This window comes from Egretta garzetta, unplaced genomic scaffold, assembly GCF_000687185.1.
Source record: "Egretta garzetta isolate BGI_Z169 unplaced genomic scaffold, ASM68718v1 scaffold228, whole genome shotgun sequence".
NCBI classification, from domain to species: Eukaryota; Metazoa; Chordata; class Aves; order Pelecaniformes; family Ardeidae; genus Egretta; species Egretta garzetta.
Genome location: NW_009260758.1, coordinates 3,062,165 through 3,082,737, shown reverse-complemented (window position 1 = coordinate 3,082,737; position 20,573 = coordinate 3,062,165). Strand labels below are relative to the sequence as shown.

The window sequence follows — 20,573 nt, the reverse complement described above, 5'->3', positions numbered from 1 at the left end:
AACACTACGTGGTGAAACCAGAAGGGAGTCAAAAGAATTTAAAATAGTTTGAAATATAAAACAATAATTTATTTTACTTCATTTTACTTGTTAACGTTTGTAGCTAATGATGATTTCATGAAACTGCTTTTATAATTCAATACATTCAAATCTATAAAGCAAACAGTTACTACCATGGGCTTTTCAAATTCCACAAACTGTCTTATATAAACAAATCAGCTGTACATGCACATTTTTTCAATAGGTTGCAACATTTGCAAACATGCTTTAAAATCCTTTAAAGCTGCAGGATAGTGTACTTTGCTTCAGGCTTTTCAGATGAAACCTATATACTTTCTTCAGAAACCTTGAAAAGAAAAATGCTTAAATGTTGAGCGTAACTCTAAAAACTTGCTGTTTGATAAATGTTAAATATTGCAAGAGAATGATTCTAATTCTGAGTTTAAACCTTGAGCTAAATATTGATAAACGGCACTCTGTAGAAGTGAACAACAGCAAAATAATATCACAAAATATGGTTTCACAAAATATGGTTTCACAAAAAATACATATGTGCAGTTGCTCTTGTGGGTTTTTTGCAATTTTTTTTTTTTTTTAGGTAAAGAAAAGCATGGGTACCTTTTAATATGAATATAGTTTAAGCAAGTTACCTGTGTAAGTATGGTTAATACATTTCTGATATTTAAACACTTCATGTAAAAGGTAACAAGTAAAAAAAGTACAATCAGTATTCCAAAAAGCACTGCTAATATTGCCTTTGAAGGAGATGGGCAAGCTTCCTCTCCACTTCATAATGGAGATCCTGGCACCCACAGTTGTAGAGTTCAGTATTTGAACTATAAACTCGATGACTGTATCTTATATACAAAAATCTTGCCACATTGAACGAGGCATTGATTTCTACCCCACTGGTAGTGCTTTATGTACATAATTTAGCAATGGTGATTATACAGTAGTCACTGACAGGAAGGAATTGTACACCCGTGTGCCGTCTGGTGACTTTGTTCCATGGGTTAGCAGTTCTTGGATTGTCATCCAATTGTCAAATATTTTTTTATTTCTCTTCTTCATCATTTTTTTGTGGCTCAGTTCAATGATATTCATCTCTTTCTTTTCTTCTGCACCTTGCTGTTCCTTTAAGCAATCTAACCTGCTCTGCATCATGAACTCGCGCCGCCTCCTCTGCTCCTTCGCTTTCACTAAATGCTGCTTCCGCTCTTTCTTGCTCCAGTAACGGCCCATCTTCATCTCGCTTATGGCATCATCATCGGTAGTCATACCACTGCGCTCCTCCTTAATCTTTATGGCACGTTCTCTCAGCAGCCTGTCCCTGACTGGCCTCTTTGTAATGTAGCGGGTCCCGTCGCTTCTGACCTTGACTTTCCACTCCATCCTTGGTTCACTCTGGCTGGAATTAAAGTCTTTGCACATGCTCACCAGACTCATTTGGCTCTGTGCATACTCCACCGCTGATTTCTGCTGGATCAGCTGCATGTAGCTCTGATAGTGCTGTGCGTGTGCGGGAATATGAGCATGCTTATATGGAGAGTGATGGTACGGGGAGACGTAGGAGCCAGAAGGCTTTTGACCATGGGTAGGGCTTTTGCTTCCGTCACTGCCTTTTCTCTCCTTGCTTTCCAGCTGCTTGCCAAGGTCGGGATCTTTAGCAGAGGCATGGCATTTACCAGTGCTGGATTCATGACTTTCTGAGCTAGCAAATAAATTCTTTTGGGAGACATTATATGCCACTGCCCCCTCATTACCTTGACAGTTAATGCCTTCTGCAGTTCTGCGCAGCGAATTGTCAGGGGAAATCTCCAGCGTGAGTGGTGTGCTTCGGCAGCTTTCGCCCGTGTTATATGCACTCGAGCTATCCTTGTCAGACTTCTCGGGGAGCTCCGTAATGTCTGAGAGCTCGTGCCTGCGAACATCGATGCTTGTGTTATAGTTGCGGAACCCGCTGTTATGTAGCATCCAGGGCTCCCGGTACTGATCTTTCAGCTGCTGCATTTTATGAGCTCTCACAATATTCAGGCACTCGAGCTCAATGTTGCGCAGCTCCTCATTTAGCATCTCCAGCTCTCTGTCAACGCTTTCTTGGTCGCTTTTGCTCATATCCAGCATGCTGTTATGATAATACAGACTGTAAGGGTTGGCAGACTTCACCTGGCACTTCAGTTCCAGCAGTTCCCGGAATCGCTCGCATTCGTCTACGGGGATGCCAAGGAAGTCGACGTCTGTGCAGTCGGCCGAGATGAATGATTCATTGCTGAACTGCATATCGCCACTTCCTAGGGTGTCATGACTGTATGTCAGCTTCTTCTGGCTCCCTAAAGTGTTGGAGGAGGTGGTGTGATCATCCGCGTTGTTTTCCTGCTCGGAGCTCTCATCGTTGCGAGTGCTGTCATCTGTGCGCCCCACGCCACTGTCCTTCTCGTGCTGGTTAGATAAAATAGTGGCTGTATCTGTGGTACCTCCATCCTCCTCATGCTTCTTCTGACAGCAAAGATGAAAAGACAGAAAGAGAAATTATTGCAAGGTGATAAAATATTTCAAGGTGTTTATCTTTTAATAGTTTTCTTAATCTGTCACCTGTTACACTTTCTGCCTGTTACCATTTAGAAATGGGGGCTGAAAACATAGCATGCTGTGGGTGACCTTTTCAGAAGAGCTTGCTGCCTGCTTTTGAGTTATATAGCAACAATGGCAGAAGTCACATTTCCAAACTGTTTCTTCTCCCATTTAGCTGCACAAAAGCATCCCATTCTACTGCGGTGCCAAAGTGAGAATATGTCCCTTCAGAAAACGTGGCTCCCGCAGAGGATGTAGAGTCATAGAAAAGTGCAGAAAAAAACCTCTAGACAAAACCTGAAAATCTGTTAATGAACTTGTATGATTGTGTTAATCGTGGCAGAATGACAGGGAATGCAGGCCCAAATCTGTGCCCCTGCGTAAACTTTGCTATGTAAAAGCTTTTTTCTTTGTCTTTCTCCCCATACGTAGACCTTATTTCAGTCATTTGCCTGAGTTCTCCATTCAGATTTTAAGGTTTCAGGGGGCAGGCTCTTTTCAGTATGTGCAAGCATGTCAAATAGGAAACGTTATGTTAGCTCTCTGCCTGCTATACCTATCGTACACCTAGCTTGTATTTCTCTTGGGACCACAGCCAGAATGACAGATCTCTAAAAACTGTGATCACGTTGTTGTAAAGGGCAAAATAAAAAAAGGAAACATTTGAAAACATTTTGGTCCCCCAGATGAAGTTCGTGGATAGTCATGTAATGTCTTGGTTTTGCAGCAAGTCCTTTTGCCTTGATCGTCATTCAAGACACTAAGTGCATTCCAGTCAAGCTCAATATTGGAATATTGAGCGCAATGTGAAGGTTTGACACCATTGCACAACAGAACGGCAGTACCTGCTGAAGCATGCTGGCAGTAAATTGCATTGCCTGGTGGTGCTGTTCCTCTAACATGTCCATGTGCAAGTCATCCAGAAAATCATTTCTGTCATCATCCATCCATCCTTCATCCAGCTATGTGGAAAGGGAAGGAAAATCAAACCAAACATTGTCAAAAGACTGACATAAATTATGTTCCTTCATTGTGGAAAGTGATTGGGAATCTTAGGAGATTCCTTCCTGTGACAGTGCTGCCGTGTCCTGGGAAGGAGCACGCATCTCCCTGTGCTAAGTGTGGGTATTGAGTGTCCTACCTCCCCCCTCAGCCGCCTCCGTCTCCAGCAGTGTGGTTTTATCTTCAGCAGCCCGTCATAGATGAAACAAACCCAGCCTTTTCACTCATGGAAATACTTCGAAGAGTTGAGGCTGTTTTGGTTTGTGCGTGATGGTTGTGCTTTGATGAGGATGTATAAAAACACTCCCAGAGCCCAAAGCTTGAACAACCCCACTTGTGAGGCAGTGTCAAGGGCCAGCACTCCCAGCCTCAATCATCCCCAGAGGAAAGATCAGAAACATCTAGGCTAACAGGACAGTCATGAGCCTGACCCTGTGTCTGCAGGTGCATTGGCAAGGGCTGCTCTCACAGCAGGAGGAGTAGAACAGATCAAACAATAGCGCTCATGGCTGTTTGTTCACCATCTTTGTTGTGCTAATCCCTGCTCTACAAAGGCATCTGGTTCAACCTTTTAGTGCAGCTGAGGATGCTTCTTGACAGTCTTTAACTACATTAAGAGATGGTGTATAAAGGGCTAAATAGTAGGTGTTTTAATGAATGAATAATCAATAACTATAGGAATTAAAGAGTTCAGTATGTTCTTCAAAGCTATGGCTTGAAACCATCCATAATACCTTGCACTGATGTTTGTAATAGTATTGCAGTACATATAAATCTCTGAATGTCTTATAAATTGAACTTTAATATATATTATATGTAAACACTGTGATTGCTGAATTTCATTCTTTTAGACCATATATATGTCCAGTCAAACTGTATAATATGGTTTTAGGTAGATTTAGGTAGGTTAAAATTCTTCAAAAGATATTAGCTGCTTTCTACCAAAGAGCAACTCTTTAATTAAGACTTCAGGGGTCTGTTGTTGTTGCTACAGTACCTGAATTTCTGGTCTTGCCACGAGTAAGGAGATATTCTTGCTCTCTTCACTGCTGAGAAGTGCCACAGCTTCTTCTCGGTTCTGTACCTCTATGCCATTGATCTTTAAAGAGAAGAGCAATGGAATGAGATCTTTTCATAGGGATACTTAAATGCTGCTGAGATGAGCTCTACAGAACTGCATAGCTGGCTAGATCCCAGCACAGGCCAGGCACCATCCCTGTTCACATCTCCAGCCGTGTTGTTCAGATAAGTGTTGGTTTGGACACGCAAAGCTGTTCCGTACCTCTGCACGTGATGTGCAGGGCCTTGTTACATGGACAAAAAGTGGAGAAGGAGAGTTGGGCAGGGGCAGAATCATTACATCAGGTCTGGTGGGTGGAAAGAAACAGGAATGTCCTTGTGTGGGACAGGTGAGGCCATGGATGCTGCTCCCAGAGACTGAACGGGATGCGGACTTTTACTCGTGCTCGTGTCTGTGCAGAAGTGAGGCCACTTCTGACAAAGCCCCTGTGGTGCAGGATTGTAGCACTTGGAAGACGACTCATTCTGGTGCACAGCAGCGGGTGTTCAGCCTGCTGCACCAGTATGAGCACCCCTGTGAATAAACAGAGCTGCCCGGAGACATTCTGCAAAGAGGAATAACTACCTGGGCTAAAATAAAGGTTTTCTGTAGTAGAAGGAGGACTTAAAAGTGTAAGTGTAACAGAATATGTGCTGGAAACAGATGATATCTGCTGACAAAGCCCTTAGCCTGCAGAGTGGGGCTGATATAGGGCTTTACCTGGCCTGAGATGCCAGAGGAAGGGAAATATCCTCAGAAAGTTACAATGACGTGTATGAATACCAGTCTGAAGGGAATGATATGTAAAAATTATACTGAAATATAGACTCTGCAGCGGATTATAGTGTGTTAGCAGACTTTCAACCATTCATAGGCATACCTGAATAATGCGATCCCCTTCTCGGAGTCGACCGTCTTTTGCAGCAATACTGTTGGGATCAATCTACAAAAGAAGAGAACTGCGAGTGCTTTGGAGGTTTGAGAACTCAGTATTTAATTCCTGTTGTAAACCCAGTATTTGGTAGTGTGACTGATACTGTAGGCCTGTGTGTCTGTCAGTGCTGCTCTATCTGTGGTCGTTAAGTTTTGCTTAGTGATTACAGATCTCTTCCTCGCTTGTGTCAAAGTTAAATGCATTGTAGAATGATCATGCCAAAACCAAAACATTCCTTCCAAAGATGTGTCTTCAGAGAATGTTGGTTTATCATGTTTGCATGACATCCAGTCGCCTCACAATTTAACATTTTGCTTTACAACACATTGCTCTGATTAGAACCAGTTTTTGCATACAGAACAGGAAGGGTTATGTCCTAGGTAATGCATTTTAGTGGAAGATTTTAGATTTAGTTATGAGTTTCCTTCCCCAAACTGCTGCTACTCATTTGAAATTGGATCTGCATGATGAAAAGATTATGTATAAAATACTACTTATTCCATGAGAGGGGGCAAGGAAAAAACAGGCCCCAAATCTTTGCAAATAAAAATGTGGGTTGTTTTTTTCCATTTATATTGTTTCTGGAATAATTGAGGACAAAAATTAGAGAGGAATATATTAAAAATACTTTGAAAACATCATCTGAAATTGAACACTGAGACTGTGTTAGGGGAAAAATGAACACTAAATGTTAATATAACGAAGTTTGACTTCAATGGATGCAGGATTTCACTCGGTTCGGAGAAAAGCAAAAATAATTAGATTTCTTCCAATTACTGCATTCTGGCTGTTTGTCGAACATGGTACAAACAGAAGACAAATGTCTTAAATGTCCAACACTGCAGTTTAAAAGACAAATTGTATCTTATGGAAATCAGCTCAATCTTACCTCACTCACATAAATACCCATGTCATCTTCATCATCCGTTCTGTAACAGACGGTAAGGCCAAGCTTGTCCTGGCTGTTCACTCTATGTAAATCTACTTCCTGAGGTTTAAAAAAAAAAAAAAAAAGGAGAAAATACATTGTCAGTGAGACACTGGTGACTGATGGAAGCAATTTTTCAAATACAATGAAAATATTTTGCTTAAGTGATATAGTGGATCTCTTTTCATTTCACTTGTAGACGAGGTTAACTTACTGAGCAAAATGTGATTATATGCAGACAATCAATACCTGGGGCATTTTTGACCCTTCAATCAATATGAAGTCATTTTGAAAACAGACCTTTTATTGATCTTAAAGAAGAAAAATTACCTATATTTCATGTAGCGGTAAGACTTCAAACACTGAAATACTTATAAAGTATGATTTCAATATTTGCCACAGCTGATATATATTTCCTTATAAGCAGGGAAATTTTCTGGCTTTTCAGAGAAAACTATAATACTCTATTACCTTAACTTGTGTAATTTTCATGAAATGATATAATAAATTTCTGAGAAGTGTGACTGAAGATCAATATATTGTCAGCAAAGCATTCAGTATTGGTAATAGAAATATAATAAGCACTCCAATATCTTGCAAGGGTTTGGTTTCAGCAGGTCATGCTTTATCGTTCTAGTGTTCTTTGGTGGTCTTGTTAGTCTTGGAGACATTTAAGCCATCTTAAAAATACACGTTCTTCCTCTATGCTTTTTTGCCAGAAGGATTTCACTTGGGTTCTATTTTTCCTACACTTACTGCTGCTGTGTGACACTGATTGGTATAAAGGGTTGTAAAATCCATGGAGATGCCCACAGGCTCTGGGATGCTCCTGGCTGGAGCATAGTCAGTGTGACCATCCACGTAGCACCTTTCAGCTCTCCCTTCTTGCTTCCAAGGGACATCCCTGGAGCTGAAGGACCCTGGGGGAGCCTAACGTGCTTAACCAGCTTATTGCGACTGCTACGTCAGTCCTGGATGGGATGCTGCCATAGGGAGGACGTTTCTTTATAGGTAGAGTTGTAATAGCAACTGTAGTTGTGTTTTTTACTTCCCTTGGAAGAGTGCTTGGCAGTGAGTGAGGCTTTGAAAGGTCCCACTCCTCTGCAGCGAATGCCAGGCAAGGGTGGAGGAGGTGGCTGTGGGGCTCAAGTCCCATTGCTGTGAAGGGAAGGAGTGGGACCAGGCAGAGGGGGCAAAGGGGCACAGGCTGAGAAAGACAGCCTGGGCCGTGTGGGATCCGAGGGCTGTCCCAGCCCAAGGGCAGACCCTGAACCGTGCACTTGTGCTTGGACCTGAACGTTCCAGTGGAAAAGTCCTGATAACGTGACTCGTTATTTCTGAGCGAGTGTCTCTGTTTTGACCTGCGCCGTGCCATTTGTAAGGGGCAAGACGATAAAACAAGCTGATATGAATAATTTATTGGCATGTCTAGATGACAGCTGCCAAGATCAGCAATCTCATGTTATTTACTTGTCAACATGTGTAATTTCTTTTTTTATTTTAAAAGAAACGTAGCTGTAAATGTCAGTGACATTTCAGATGTTATTTAAATGGTTTCAATCAATAGTATCCATGGTGAACTGCTGCTCTTTTTCTCCCTCTTTTGTTACTTAAAGGTTTGAACACAATGCTTTAATAGTAGGGGGTTTTTTTTTAGGTTTCTTAAATCAGATTTTGGGGCTTTCTAGAGAGGAGATGGAAATTCTTCAGAAGGAAAGATGAGACGAAGTGGATTCAATTCTGATCTCATTTGATCCTTGGGAACGCCACCGCAGTCAATGCGTTTATTCTGCATTTAATCATGGTGTGAACTGGGGGCGAAGTGGGAATTTGTGCGTTGGGCCTAATTCAGGCCTAGAATGATTGCCATATTTCCTGCATACTTAAAAAAAAAAAAAAAAGGATTTCATGTCTTGAGGAAAGTTTCTATATACTTTCTTCATTTGAAAATGGGGTGATGAATAGCAGTAAAAAACTAGTGCTGTAGGTCATTATACTGTTTGTCATACTGGTAGTGAAAAATGTATGAAACGTTAACCCCCCCACCACCCCCTGACAAAACCAGACAAAAAAAGCATGGTGGCTTTGGCCGTTATTTAAATAGATCCTGTCTAACCATAAATGCATGCCAGCACCTTTTGGAGTGGAAGGAGAGGAGGGAGCAAGCTCTTAGTTTCATTCTTACCTGCTGCATGTTTTGAATAACAATAAGTGTTTTTCCAACATAATACAACTATGAAGTGTATTATTATAATTAAAAAATGAGGATGGGTTTACATTTAAAACACACCATCCAAAACATCACCTGCGATATACTAGAAGGTAATAAATTATCCGGTGAATTAAACATCATATATATGAAAAGGAAAACAGATATATATTGTTTAAAAACATGCTCACAAATAAAGCAGTAGAAGCTAAAGCAAACAAAAAATTCTTAGAGCAGGTGTTAAGAATCTGAATTTTTATGAGTAATTAGTTGATAGACTTACCCTTGGGTACAATCCCTCTAGTCCTTGGTAGAGAAAGAGCAAGTGGGTTTGATGCTACCCAAATATGATAATTTTGTGTACTTAAAGATGGGAACAGCTGCTTTCTGCAGGTCTTTGCATCAATGAAGTTTTAATATAATCATAAAGGTTTGAAATATTTGAGAGATAAAAGTGCACAATTCCACTTGGAGTTGAAGAACCAACTCCAGAGTCTTCAAAGCAAAGATAATTTCCCATGTTCAGAGTAAAGTCTGTGTAATGCACAGACACGTCAAAAGGAAACATGGAACAGAAAACTGGCACCTGCAAGTACTGGTATTATGGTAGCTTGTGTCATTGTACCAGGAATTAATTAAACTCTAGGAATTAATATGGGCCTAGAGAGTGTTGAAGGTGTAAGTTCATGTGTTTGCAACGCCACTGGGCTTGCCATTTCTCACTTGTGTGCTCTGCACTCCCACTGCGGACAGCAGCCGCTGTGAGCACAGCGGTGCCTGGACTGCTTCCAGGGACCCTGCTAGACGCCTGCTCTTTCAGATTAGTCTGGTGTACTGTACAGTCTTGAGATGAAAGAATATTTGGTGCTCAACTGGGGCTCAGATACTATTGTCATGAAATCTGTATAAAATAGCATGAAACGTATGGGCCACCTACACTGCAGAAAGGAGACACTGAAGTATTCAACACCTGGTCTGGATCTGCAGGAATTAGTTAGCAGACAACGGTGGCATCCACTGAGTGCCGTGATGTCGGGGCCGCGTTTATATGTTGAGTGTAAAAGTTTCATATAGGATATAACTTCTACATGCACAGATAACTAAAATCTGCTTCTTTAGATCAGGTAAAAGTGATGCTTTGAGAGGTGTTAAAGAGAAGGTTTTCTATGCTATTTCAAAACAGAATCTGCACAAGAGAACCGTGTGAAAGCTTATTGGCTCCATATCAAATGTAGAGGCAAGGAGGGCTCGGAAAGCTAGCTACTGAAATCCATATGGCATTTGTAGCAAGGCAAGAAGAAATGAACGTGCACTGTGACATTATACCTGCAACCGCTCATAATAATGAATTAGGAGCAAGTGATAATAGTAAATTAACCTCTGTAAGCTCAGAAGATCCTTCATTTGCAACAGATTATTGAATTATTGTACTGCTGATTTAAAACCGTGGCCTGCTTGCAAATTTATAAAAAAAAAAATCAAAGTCCTTTCTCTAACAAGACAGAAATGAGCAGTAGAAATCTGAAATGAGAGAACAATGATGGGTAAAAAAAGTTCAAATATTCAGAAAGCATTAGCCAAAGCTTGCATGAGAAGTGCTCTGTCTGACTTGTGACATAACTGACCAGCAAGGCCCGCTTTTTTCCTACTCCATTAGTAGGTTTCACCCAGAAAAGAATCTCAGGGAAATAAATACAAAGAACTATTTTGTTTTATACTGCATGAGGCCACCTCACTACATTTTGGCAACTGACCCTGGTATGGCAGGAGGAAAAATCTTATTCTTGCTTTTTTGAAGCTAAAAGAAATCTATCTTTACATTTGTCTTTTCCCATAAAGGTGGTTTTCAACATAGGTAAAAAGCAAAAACCCTGCCCCTCCACTTTTCAGAGAAGAAAATTTTATAAAACAGGTTTCTTTCCAGAATTCTTTACCCTACAGTAGAAGTAAAAATCTACCTGGAGGTTTCTGTGCCAGCCCAGCTCTATGATAGTAATTCTCTGATGGACTGCAGAGAATGGACTAGCTTAATTAATCAGTGGTGCTGGGGAAGGCTGAAGAGAAGTGCTTTTCACCTTGGTGAAAAGGGGTTTAGGATGCCTAAAGAAGGTAACTTGAAGGATGCCCAGGGTCTTTGCCAAGCAGACGACCAGTGGTCCATGACTAAGACCTTTCTCATGCAGTAAGAGGTGTTAAGGCCAGATTGAAGCCCTCCAGAGAGCTAAGGGAGGACAACCTTTCAGTATTGGCTTGTCAGCAAGTTGAAATGTTTTACCAGTTTTGGATTTGTTGCAGACAAAGAATATACAAATACTTGTCCTAGAAAGTACAGTTGTGAGGCTGAGGTACTGCTTTTTATTCAATCACTGCCAGAGCAGGACTGCTAGGGCTGAAGTCTTTTGTATTCAGAGACATACTAATGCCTTGAGAAGCTCCTGGTCAGTACAACTCCCCACAGAGCGGGAGTTTTCCATGGAGAAGAACTATATTTGCATAAAAGATGCCTTCAATTGCTTTAAAACCAGCATGGAATAAAAATTGCAGAATGCCTGTGGTGGAGCCTACCAATTCCTGTGTTAGGATAGTTACCTCTTGCCTCCTCCCCTCCCTTGAAAATAGATTATTGGAGAAATGGAAGAAAACTTTCAACCAAAGTAGAGAAGTACCAGCAAGGCCCGCTTTTTTCCTACTCCATTAGTAGGTTTCACCCAGAAAAGAATCTCAGGGAAATAAATACAAAGAACTATTTTGTTTTATACTGCATGAGGCCACCTCACTACATTTTGGCAACTGACCCTGGTATGGCAGGAGGAAAAATCTTATTCTTGCTTTTTTGAAGCTAAAAGAAATCTATCTTTACATTTGTCTTTTCCCATAAAGGTGGTTTTCAACATAGGTAAAAAGCAAAAACCCTGCCCCTCCACTTTTCAGAGAAGAAAATTTTATAAAACAGGTTTCTTTCCAGAATTCTTTACCCTACAGTAGAAGTAAAAATCTACCTGGAGGTTTCTGTGCCAGCCCAGCTCTATGATAGTAATTCTCTGATGGACTGCAGAGAATGGACTAGCTTAATTAATCAGTGGTGCTGGGGAAGGCTGAAGAGAAGTGCTTTTCACCTTGGTGAAAAGGGGTTTAGGATGCCTAAAGAAGGTAACTTGAAGGATGCCCAGGGTCTTTGCCAAGCAGACGACCAGTGGTCCATGACTAAGACCTTTCTCATGCAGTAAGAGGTGTTAAGGCCAGATTGAAGTCCTCCAGAGAGCTAAGGGAGGACAACCTTTCAGTATTGGCTTGTCAGCAAGTTGAAATGTTTTACCAGTTTTGGATTTGTTGCAGACAAAGAATATACAAATACTTGTCCTAGAAAGTACAGTTGTGAGGCTGAGGTACTGCTTTTTATTCAATCACTGCCAGAGCAGGACTGCTAGGGCTGAAGTCTTTTGTATTCAGAGACATACTAATGCCTTGAGAAGCTCCTGGTCAGTACAACTCCCCACAGAGCGGGAGTTTTCCATGGAGAAGAACTATATTTGCATAAAAGATGCCTTCAATTGCTTTAAAACCAGCATGGAATAAAAATTGCAGAATGCCTGTGGTGGAGCCTACCAATTCCTGTGTTAGGATAGTTACCTCTTGCCTCCTCCCCTCCCTTGAAAATAGATTATTGGAGAAATGGAAGAAAACTTTCAACCAAAGTAGAGAAGTACGGTAAAAGGGAGAGCCTGAAACCATGGCACTCAGCTTTTATTTATGGTTTCCTAAAAGCAGTTAAGTATTAATTTCACATTTTGAAGCATGGATTTTGGTGCTCAGTGTGTTCAATTTTTGCTGATCAGATGTGGTTTCACGCCAGGAACACTGTATGAACTGTATGCTAGGAGCACAAAAAGCTATTTGAGTGAATCTGTTGTCCTCCTTCAGTCTTTTGAAGCAAAGACTTCACTTCTGTCCAAGACTGAGTGAGAGTATCAGACAGGAGGTTCCTTAGCAGTTAGCAAACATTTCATGTACATTTTAGTCTCCTAGCCGAATGTAGTCTCAAGTAGCCGTTCAGCTGAGTTCAGTTCCGTTCTCTACTCAGAAACAAAACCAGACCAACACACAAGTTGCATACAGGAACGGGTAAAGACAGAAAGTCAAATGTGAGAGAACAAGTCCCCTTTTTGATGCAGAATGTTCTCCTTTGTAATCTGAGAAAATTAACACACTGAGAAAGCCCTCACTTGGGCTGGGTGTCTGACAGCTGGACAGACTTGTTTGAATAAACATATTAATGCGAAACACTGCTGGGGAATCCTGGAGTGACATTATTCTTCCTTTATGAACCTGAAATGACTTCTGGCTGGGCCTCTGTGCAGAATGAATGTATTTTCAATTTATAATAAAATAGTAGTGCGGGATTTAGTCCCTCTTCCTTGTGGCATGTAAACTTCAAAAGAAAAGAAATGGTATTTATTTATTTTTGTAGCAGGGAATATATGGCAGTTACCTCTGAGTCATCAATTTTAAGATAAATGTTGAGAGATAAAACTGAGAACACAATTTTGGCATCTCGGCAATACTGCCAGCATAAATTCCTTCCTACGGATATTTACATTAGAAGCTTGTTGTGAACTTGGGTATTTCACTGTTTTTGTCTTGTTTACTTGTTACAAATCACTAACCAGTCAGTTATAGACCATAAAAGTTTAGATGGGGAGCTTCTGATTTAAATTCAAAGCACATTTTATGGACATAGAAGCCCAGAAGGCTGACTTGATGGCTTTCTTACTTCAGACATTCCTGCGGCAGTCAATGAAGCAGTGCTTTTGTGGTCTTCTAAAACATATCTATCAAAAGGCAAACAAAAAAGCAACTAGCCAGTTGAGTCCCTGTTAGCACTTTGACCTTACCATTGATCACAGTCTCTACGATTTGAACAAGAATCTTTAGTGGTTTTTAAGAAATACTATTAGGCTACAGAGACTTTGCTAATGTTCATCTCCCCGTGTTACGGAGCTGATCACCTTTTGCCATCAAGTACTATATCAATGTCAAAATTATTAATGCTGTGATTTAAGGCATATTAACATCTGTCTACCGAAGTGCATGTGTTTAAACTGTTTTCAGTTCAACCAGTTGACCTTCTAATGGAAGCAATATAATTTATCCACAATATCAGATTTTCTAAAAGATAGATTTTGAAAAGATACTGGCAGAAAATCCCAATTTGTTCTACATTTTCCCTTAAGACTGAAATTTAGATTGTATTTGTTTTTATTTAAGAAAAAAAAAAAGGGCACTTATTTGAAAAGTAAGGCTTTGAAGTCTGCTAAACAGCATTTGTTTTACTGGCACTTTGATTTTTATCCTGACTTTGATTTGCCTTTGTATACAGAGATGAATTACTACCAGATCTGCAGAATTTGAGAACAGCTTGCAAACTTTTTATGGGGTTTTACTTCTTAATCCTGCAAACGCTTTTATAGAAGGAAAGAACTTTGTCCTCTTAGAACAACTGAACTCTGCTCCCACTGAAGCTCTTGATAAATCTGATTTAAACAGAGCTACAGACAAGTCAGCATCGCTTGCTTTGACAAATAAGCATTAGCAGGACCAGGATCTAAGAAATCAGAAGTGCAAGCAAGCTAAGAGTAAACCGATCACTTACTGATAATCTTGAACGAATTAGCTGGGTCAGACATTGCTGGCAGTATTTAAAAGTATTGAGGTACTGTACTACTATTTATTACAAATGGTTAAAAACACTTCAGTGGGGTCAGTACTGCTTAGGTATCTTGCAGAACTGATGCCCATAATTTACAGGTTGTACTCTGAATGGTTGGGAGCAGGTTATTAAAATTAAGAATGAGAAAACTGAAGATGAACTTCTGATGGGTTGTACAAGCACTAAAACCAAAAGTGATTTTTAAAGATTTGGCAGGAAAATGGACTTGCCTTTATGACTGGTTCAACTTTCATTATCTATATTTTTATATGTATACATATGTAACTTTTCAGGAATGAAAAAGGGAGGAACAGCCTAGGGCAGTGGCATATCTATTCTGGTCTTGTCCTGTAAATTTAAAATATGTCTAAATTATATGATCAAGAACATCCGTTTCTCAGTTGGGGAATATTTAAAGGAAACTTTTTACTGTGACTATGTGAACAGGTCCTGCCACCCAGCAAATGTGCAAAGTCTTTCGGATTTTCAAAAAAGTGTAAATCAGCATAGTTACACAGAATTTAATTAATGGGATCCATGACTTCATTATTTCTGTTAATTTATTAGCTGAAGACCTGGCTCATCAATCCATGGCATGTAGTTTAATACACTGCTATAGGTATCAGTAAGGTTTGCAACCTGTAAAGTAACTAATGAGCGATGTTATTACAAATACCTGCTTTGAAATGGCTTTTCACTTTATATACAATGTAAAGACCATGATGTGCATGTGTTACGAAAGACTAAGTACCTCTAATTCCAACTCATCTCGGTCCATTTCTTGATGAATTCCTCCCATGTAGTCATTTGGGTCGTAGTATTCATGCACTGATGGATGGCTGGGAAAAAAAGGTGTATTTTAGGACAGCACTCGGTACTCCAGTGAGCATACTGAGCCATTCCAAACTCATAGCGAGTCATTGTGAACATGATGGACTAACAACCAAACCAAGAAGTTGCGTGTGGCTAATTGTATACGTTATAACATTTACACCAATAAATGTACTAAACAAAAATTACATGTGTTATATGAGGAGTCTAAAACATTTGGCACCTGATGATGAATGAGAGACTTGTAAAGAGTCTTAGCATTTATTAATGATTTTTCTCCAAATGTAAAGCTGACTTAGGGAAAAAATATACAGAGAGAATAGCGGCAAAGTAGAGTGCAGGGTACCAGGTAACAGCTAAATGGGCAGATATTTGCTGCGGTTCAAGATGAGAGGGAATACAGATTATTTACTTATAAGATCAGGTTATTTGCAGACATGCAGGCAAAATCATCCTTGCCTACTTGTTTGGTATTTTTACTTTGCCTTAAAGACACAAAATTGTATCAAATTGTGAAGCATTATAAAAATAACTTGCCACCCAACTATTTGGATCAACAGCATTCTGTTGATTGATTTGAATGTAATAGGCTGTGCATAATGATTTAAATACTATTTAAATAAGTACCAGTCTTCATATTGCCATTCACTGTTGGCGTGCTGCTCTTTACAACTTGAGCTCTCCGACAGTTTTGCTGTCTATACTTCGGAAGTTGTAAGCAGCGTAATGCTCTTGTGATCACTTTTTTCTATGCTGGAATTTTATTATCTGCAGTGAAAGTAAACTCCCTTTAATTCTCCATTAACTAGATACACGTTTCTTTGTAAGCATGAGGCTGTTTGCATAACAGCATCTGCTAATTGGCTAAGATACCCAAGTTGTTAAATGCAGCCTAGATTAATTTGAATGGGATTTGGAGAAGTTACAGGAAGCATTAGGAAAAAGTGACTCTGCTTGCTTGCACATGCTGGGTGACAGCATACTGGAATAGCAAACTGGCTGCCCTTGTACGCAGGGAGAGCCGTGAGGCGGCTGTGTGGTCAGGACCAATACCTACAGCTCGGAGTAAGGCTGCTGCGGATGCTAGCGGCTGGAATCTATGTCTAATGATTAAGGGACAATATGAAGTTATTTGATAGGACTGAGCTGATGCTATGCCGGCACGTTGCAATCTAAATGGTTCATTATGAATGAATCTTTGCCGTTTTCCTCATGTATTTGGTTTTGCAGTTGTAAAGTTGCAGGTATTGAAACCCCTCTTGCAAATCTGTTTGGGGTATGCAGTGTAGGTGCTCTAGGAATAAGCATATTCTCCCCATAGTGCTCCAAGCCCTCCTGCTTGTTCACTGCATACAAGCTCAAAGCCAGCCTTTTGTCAAATGTTTCCACTAAAACACACAGCTGTGCTTGAATTTTCAATGGGCTGGGAATAGGTGGCCATGCAGTAATAGCTGATGGAACCATCTTCCAAGTAATCAGCACTGAGAGTCATGAAAGGAGCACACATTGCACACAGAAGCCCAGTTCCTGGCTGATTGTGTGAATGTTAACGTGCCATGAAAATCACTTGGGAGCAGTGCAGGATCCGTGCCTCCTTGTAGGCAACCTCTGTTTCCTGGGAGCGCTGACAGGGATGTCCGGAGAGGTGTGCTGGGGTGTGTTTGTGTGCCCATGCTCACAGCTCAGGCTCTCGGTGGGGTTCCCCTTCTAGAGCTGTACCGCACAGCTGGGACACGGGCACACTGAGCACTGCCTCTCACCCTGTACAGGATCATCTCAAAACCAGGTACTGCTGTGGATTGACCGGATCACGGTCTCTCATACACTGAAATGGAGATGTTCAGAACCCTTTCTATTACTTTTCCCCTTGTGGAGATGCGTGGCAAGATGACAGGCAATTTGCATGGGTTCCTTGGGGAGCCATTTTCCTCTTGAACAGCGTGTGAGGGCATGGCGTGTGTGTGCCAGGAGATAATTGTCATTTTTATTTGTAAGTACAAAAGCATCAAACTACCATTAACAATAATTAAAATTTGATTCTGAAACATCCATGACAGCACTGGTAAGTAATTTTAGTCCTAGAAAATAATTTATTTGAGTAACATCGCTGCAGGGTTATAATAAAGTAATTAATACACTGGAACAGAATGTAGCAGCTCTTAGCATTACACAATTTATGGCAGCCATAAAAAAAAAAGTTAAAACATAAGCAACCCAAAGAGGCAGTGAGAGGAATTACAAGGAGCAATAACTTTATCCATCAAATGCCAGCAAAAAATGAGCTTTATGAGGCCATGTTGTGACTCAGTGGCATTACTCATGTGAGTAATGGCTTGCTAGTGTGTAGAAAAAATGAAAATGTTTTGAGTTATGGTTTGAATGGTGTATGAATCTTGGCTATTTCTGCGAGTACAGGTTCAGTAGCAAGTAAAGGCGCGCTTGTGAACTACTACTAACGCGTCACGTTAAGGAAATCAAGGATTTTCAAGGACTTCACAAACTGTTACTTACTCTTCAGGCAGGAGGTATGGGTCTAGCACGGAGACGGGTGGAGTAGGTGAGCCCATCTTGCTTAGAGCCATGATGTGTTCAAAAGTGATATCTGTCTGTGTGCCCACATCTACCAGCTGGGAGTCGTGAGGAGGAGCGAAGGCCTTGGTGCGTGGAGTTCTTCTCAAGACCTGCACCACAATGGGCTCCTTGGCCGTTTTGAATGCTTCCACTGCCTGCTCGTGTGTTGCTTTAGATAAATCCTTCCCATTGACCTGCGGGAAGAAAGCAAGCACAGCAATGAGAGAAACAGTCAGAACGTGGAGGGTATCTTTGTTGGGTTTGGCTGTTAATTTGAAAGTCTCAGCTTCCACCTACAGGAACATACAGCAAGTACTAGGAACTGTTTAAGCAATGTTATGCATCTCTCATTTTCCCTTTTCACTACAGTAACTTTACAAATTTGTGCTCTGCTTTTTATTTTGGTAGTTAGATTTTACTGGGCTCACTCTTTGAGCAAAAGTAAAAACCAACATCCCATTTGTTTCTTGCAGATTAGAAATCCCCCAGTCCTTGCTCAAACAAAACAAGTTACTGATTCTCCTGTAATTTTTCTATTTTTTTGTTGTCTTTTTTTTTTTTTTAAAGGTTTTAACCCTATTTCTGAACAGAACTACTGGGACAAGAGATGAAATTACAAAATTATGCATCTGTGTCTGATAACTTTTCAGATGAAACCTCACGGTGGTACCCACTCATTGCAATAAACCCCCTGTATTTTAGGGGTGGGATAGGGAATAAAAATAACAAGGAAAAAAAAAATCATGGATGTTTTTTCAAAAATCACTTTTTGCCTGTGTAGCTTGGCCATTTCCCATCCCCAGCTCTCACCACCATGAGGGAATACTCTACATAACAGAATGCCTTCAATAAACATGACTGAGAGCCCCCCCGAGAACTACCAACACTAGACATGCCAGGCCATGGAAGGTGGGGTCTGAGAAGAGAATTTGGACACAGATCCCTCCGATCTCAAAGGAGTCGTGAAGCTCCTGATCACAGCAGCAAAACAGAGATAAGGCATTCAATCTTAGCACAAGGTTTACAGTTTCAAATCTTTGGCAAGCAGAGGTGTCCTTGCTGATCCAGAGAGGGGTCTCGAGCACTTCCAGCCCACTCTGGCTTTGCGTTTCACTCCTGCTTAGACTCCTCCCTCACATGGTTTCTAATTAATTCTTCCCTAAGTATCTAAGACTACTCAGGGGCTGTGAAAGAGGTGAGGTCGTATTTGTTGGAATTTTTGTCAAGCTGCAAAGCCATAATTCTTGAGTTTTGGTTCCTGAGAAATTGTAATGTTTTCTATGTGTCTTTGCATGGATTGTAATTTTAAGGGAGCTAAACATGATGAGCTGTGTGGAATGAACTGAAAAAAGCCAACTGTGGTGAAAAGACTGAATGTGTGCCCACTCCCTGCTGTTTCCAGCCCAAGATGGAGAGTTCTTTTGAAATTTGGCCTGTTTATTGAGACATCTGCAAATCCAAAAGGTCAGTGGGCTCATATGCAGAGAACTACGTTACAGATGCAGTGGGAGCCATGGGTAACTCCACTAAGTTTTTATCCTCTTTTAACCTGCAAACTGTTGGCGTATTAACACAGATGAAAAGAAACAAAGAGAAGCTGCCCAGAGCGCTGTGTTAGTGTAAGCTGTATAATGAAATTGCAATCCTAAAGCATCATACTATATCATATAATTGGTACCATGTTCTTTGGACTGGGGCAAGTGTTGGCTGACATGTCGAGATAAACTGCAATTTGAGATTTGAAGATGCTGCTAGTACTGACAGTGCGAACCCCTATTGTAGCAGTCCTTCTCATCAAGGACGCACTTTGTTTACATATTTTCTTTATGAATGATGTCTTCCATGGCACTCTTTCCAATCAGACAGCTATTCACTTGATAAACCACTTTACTGTCTCTGTAATTAGAGGTATGAGTTGCACAGTGGAAACTGTTGCCTTCTGCATGGAAGAATAGCAAGGCATAAAAATAATAAATTGCCTTGATTGGACATAAACGCAACAGTGTCTGGCCTCAGGTATTAGTGGCGGCTACTACTTTGTCATTTAATCATTTGTGTACGTCTGAAATGTATACTGATGTGGTGACTCTGCCGCATTAGCATCTTGAATGTGATTGAAAACTCTAAAATATATGTCCAGATTCTGGTATGTTTACTGGTACCAGATAGCGCTTAGTTCACACTGTGCTGTGCCATGTTTGTCCTATTAAAGCGGTGCAACTGAACGAGTAACATTACTCAGTGCAGTAACTGAATTTAGCCCAAACTTAAAGTATTGCCCACAGCAAAAAGCTGGGCGATAATAAAGAGGGTTAACTCGAGTGCAGAATCGATTGAAAAGGCTAAATTCCCGCTGAATTACCTTGTGCACATAACACTTATTACGCTGTCATCTTTGGTTTATCTTAGAGAGGTGATGACACCAGGGTTTTTGTTAAGCCAGCTAAGAATGGAAGGTGTTAGCATTACATTTACATTACACAAACACTTGTATTGACCACGATTGCTCACAGTAATGCATAGCATGTAAAGTTTGGCCTGGTCAAATTAAATATCATTAACTCGCCCAATTGAGCAGATTACTTTAAAACAATTTGTACAGCTGTAAAATTAAGTTCAGTGTAATGTTTTCTCTGGAAAAAGGAAATGCTGATTATGGTTCGAGTTTTATTATTTGCTGCAAATTAAATGTTACACATTTTACTGTGTGCATCCCAATTTTTTTTTTTTTTTTTGGTACAACTAAATCCAACAAGCAAT

General features: G+C 40.5%; 1 protein-coding gene across 2 annotated transcripts in view; it reads right to left on the bottom strand.

The window, feature by feature from the left end:
* Positions 1 to 945: 945 nt before the first annotated feature.
* PDZRN3 (PDZ domain containing ring finger 3) overlaps positions 946 to 20,573 on the bottom strand; it is a 33,455-nt gene continuing 13,827 nt past the window's right edge. Inside the window, exons 2-9 of one of the 2 annotated variants that reach the window (XM_009645966.2) lie at positions 17,754 to 18,007; positions 17,387 to 17,398; positions 15,163 to 15,250; positions 6,457 to 6,555; positions 5,514 to 5,576; positions 4,571 to 4,672; positions 3,417 to 3,533; positions 946 to 2,496 (exon numbers count right to left, since the gene is read on the bottom strand). In XM_009645966.2, coding sequence (XP_009644261.1) covers positions 946 to 2,496; positions 3,417 to 3,533; positions 4,571 to 4,672; positions 5,514 to 5,576; positions 6,457 to 6,555; positions 15,163 to 15,250; positions 17,387 to 17,398; positions 17,754 to 18,007 — 2,286 coding nt within the window. The remainder of the gene's footprint in view (positions 2,497 to 3,416; positions 3,534 to 4,570; positions 4,673 to 5,513; positions 5,577 to 6,456; positions 6,556 to 15,162; positions 15,251 to 17,386; positions 17,399 to 17,753; positions 18,008 to 20,573) is intronic. The other variant, XM_035901406.1, reaches the window with a different exon arrangement.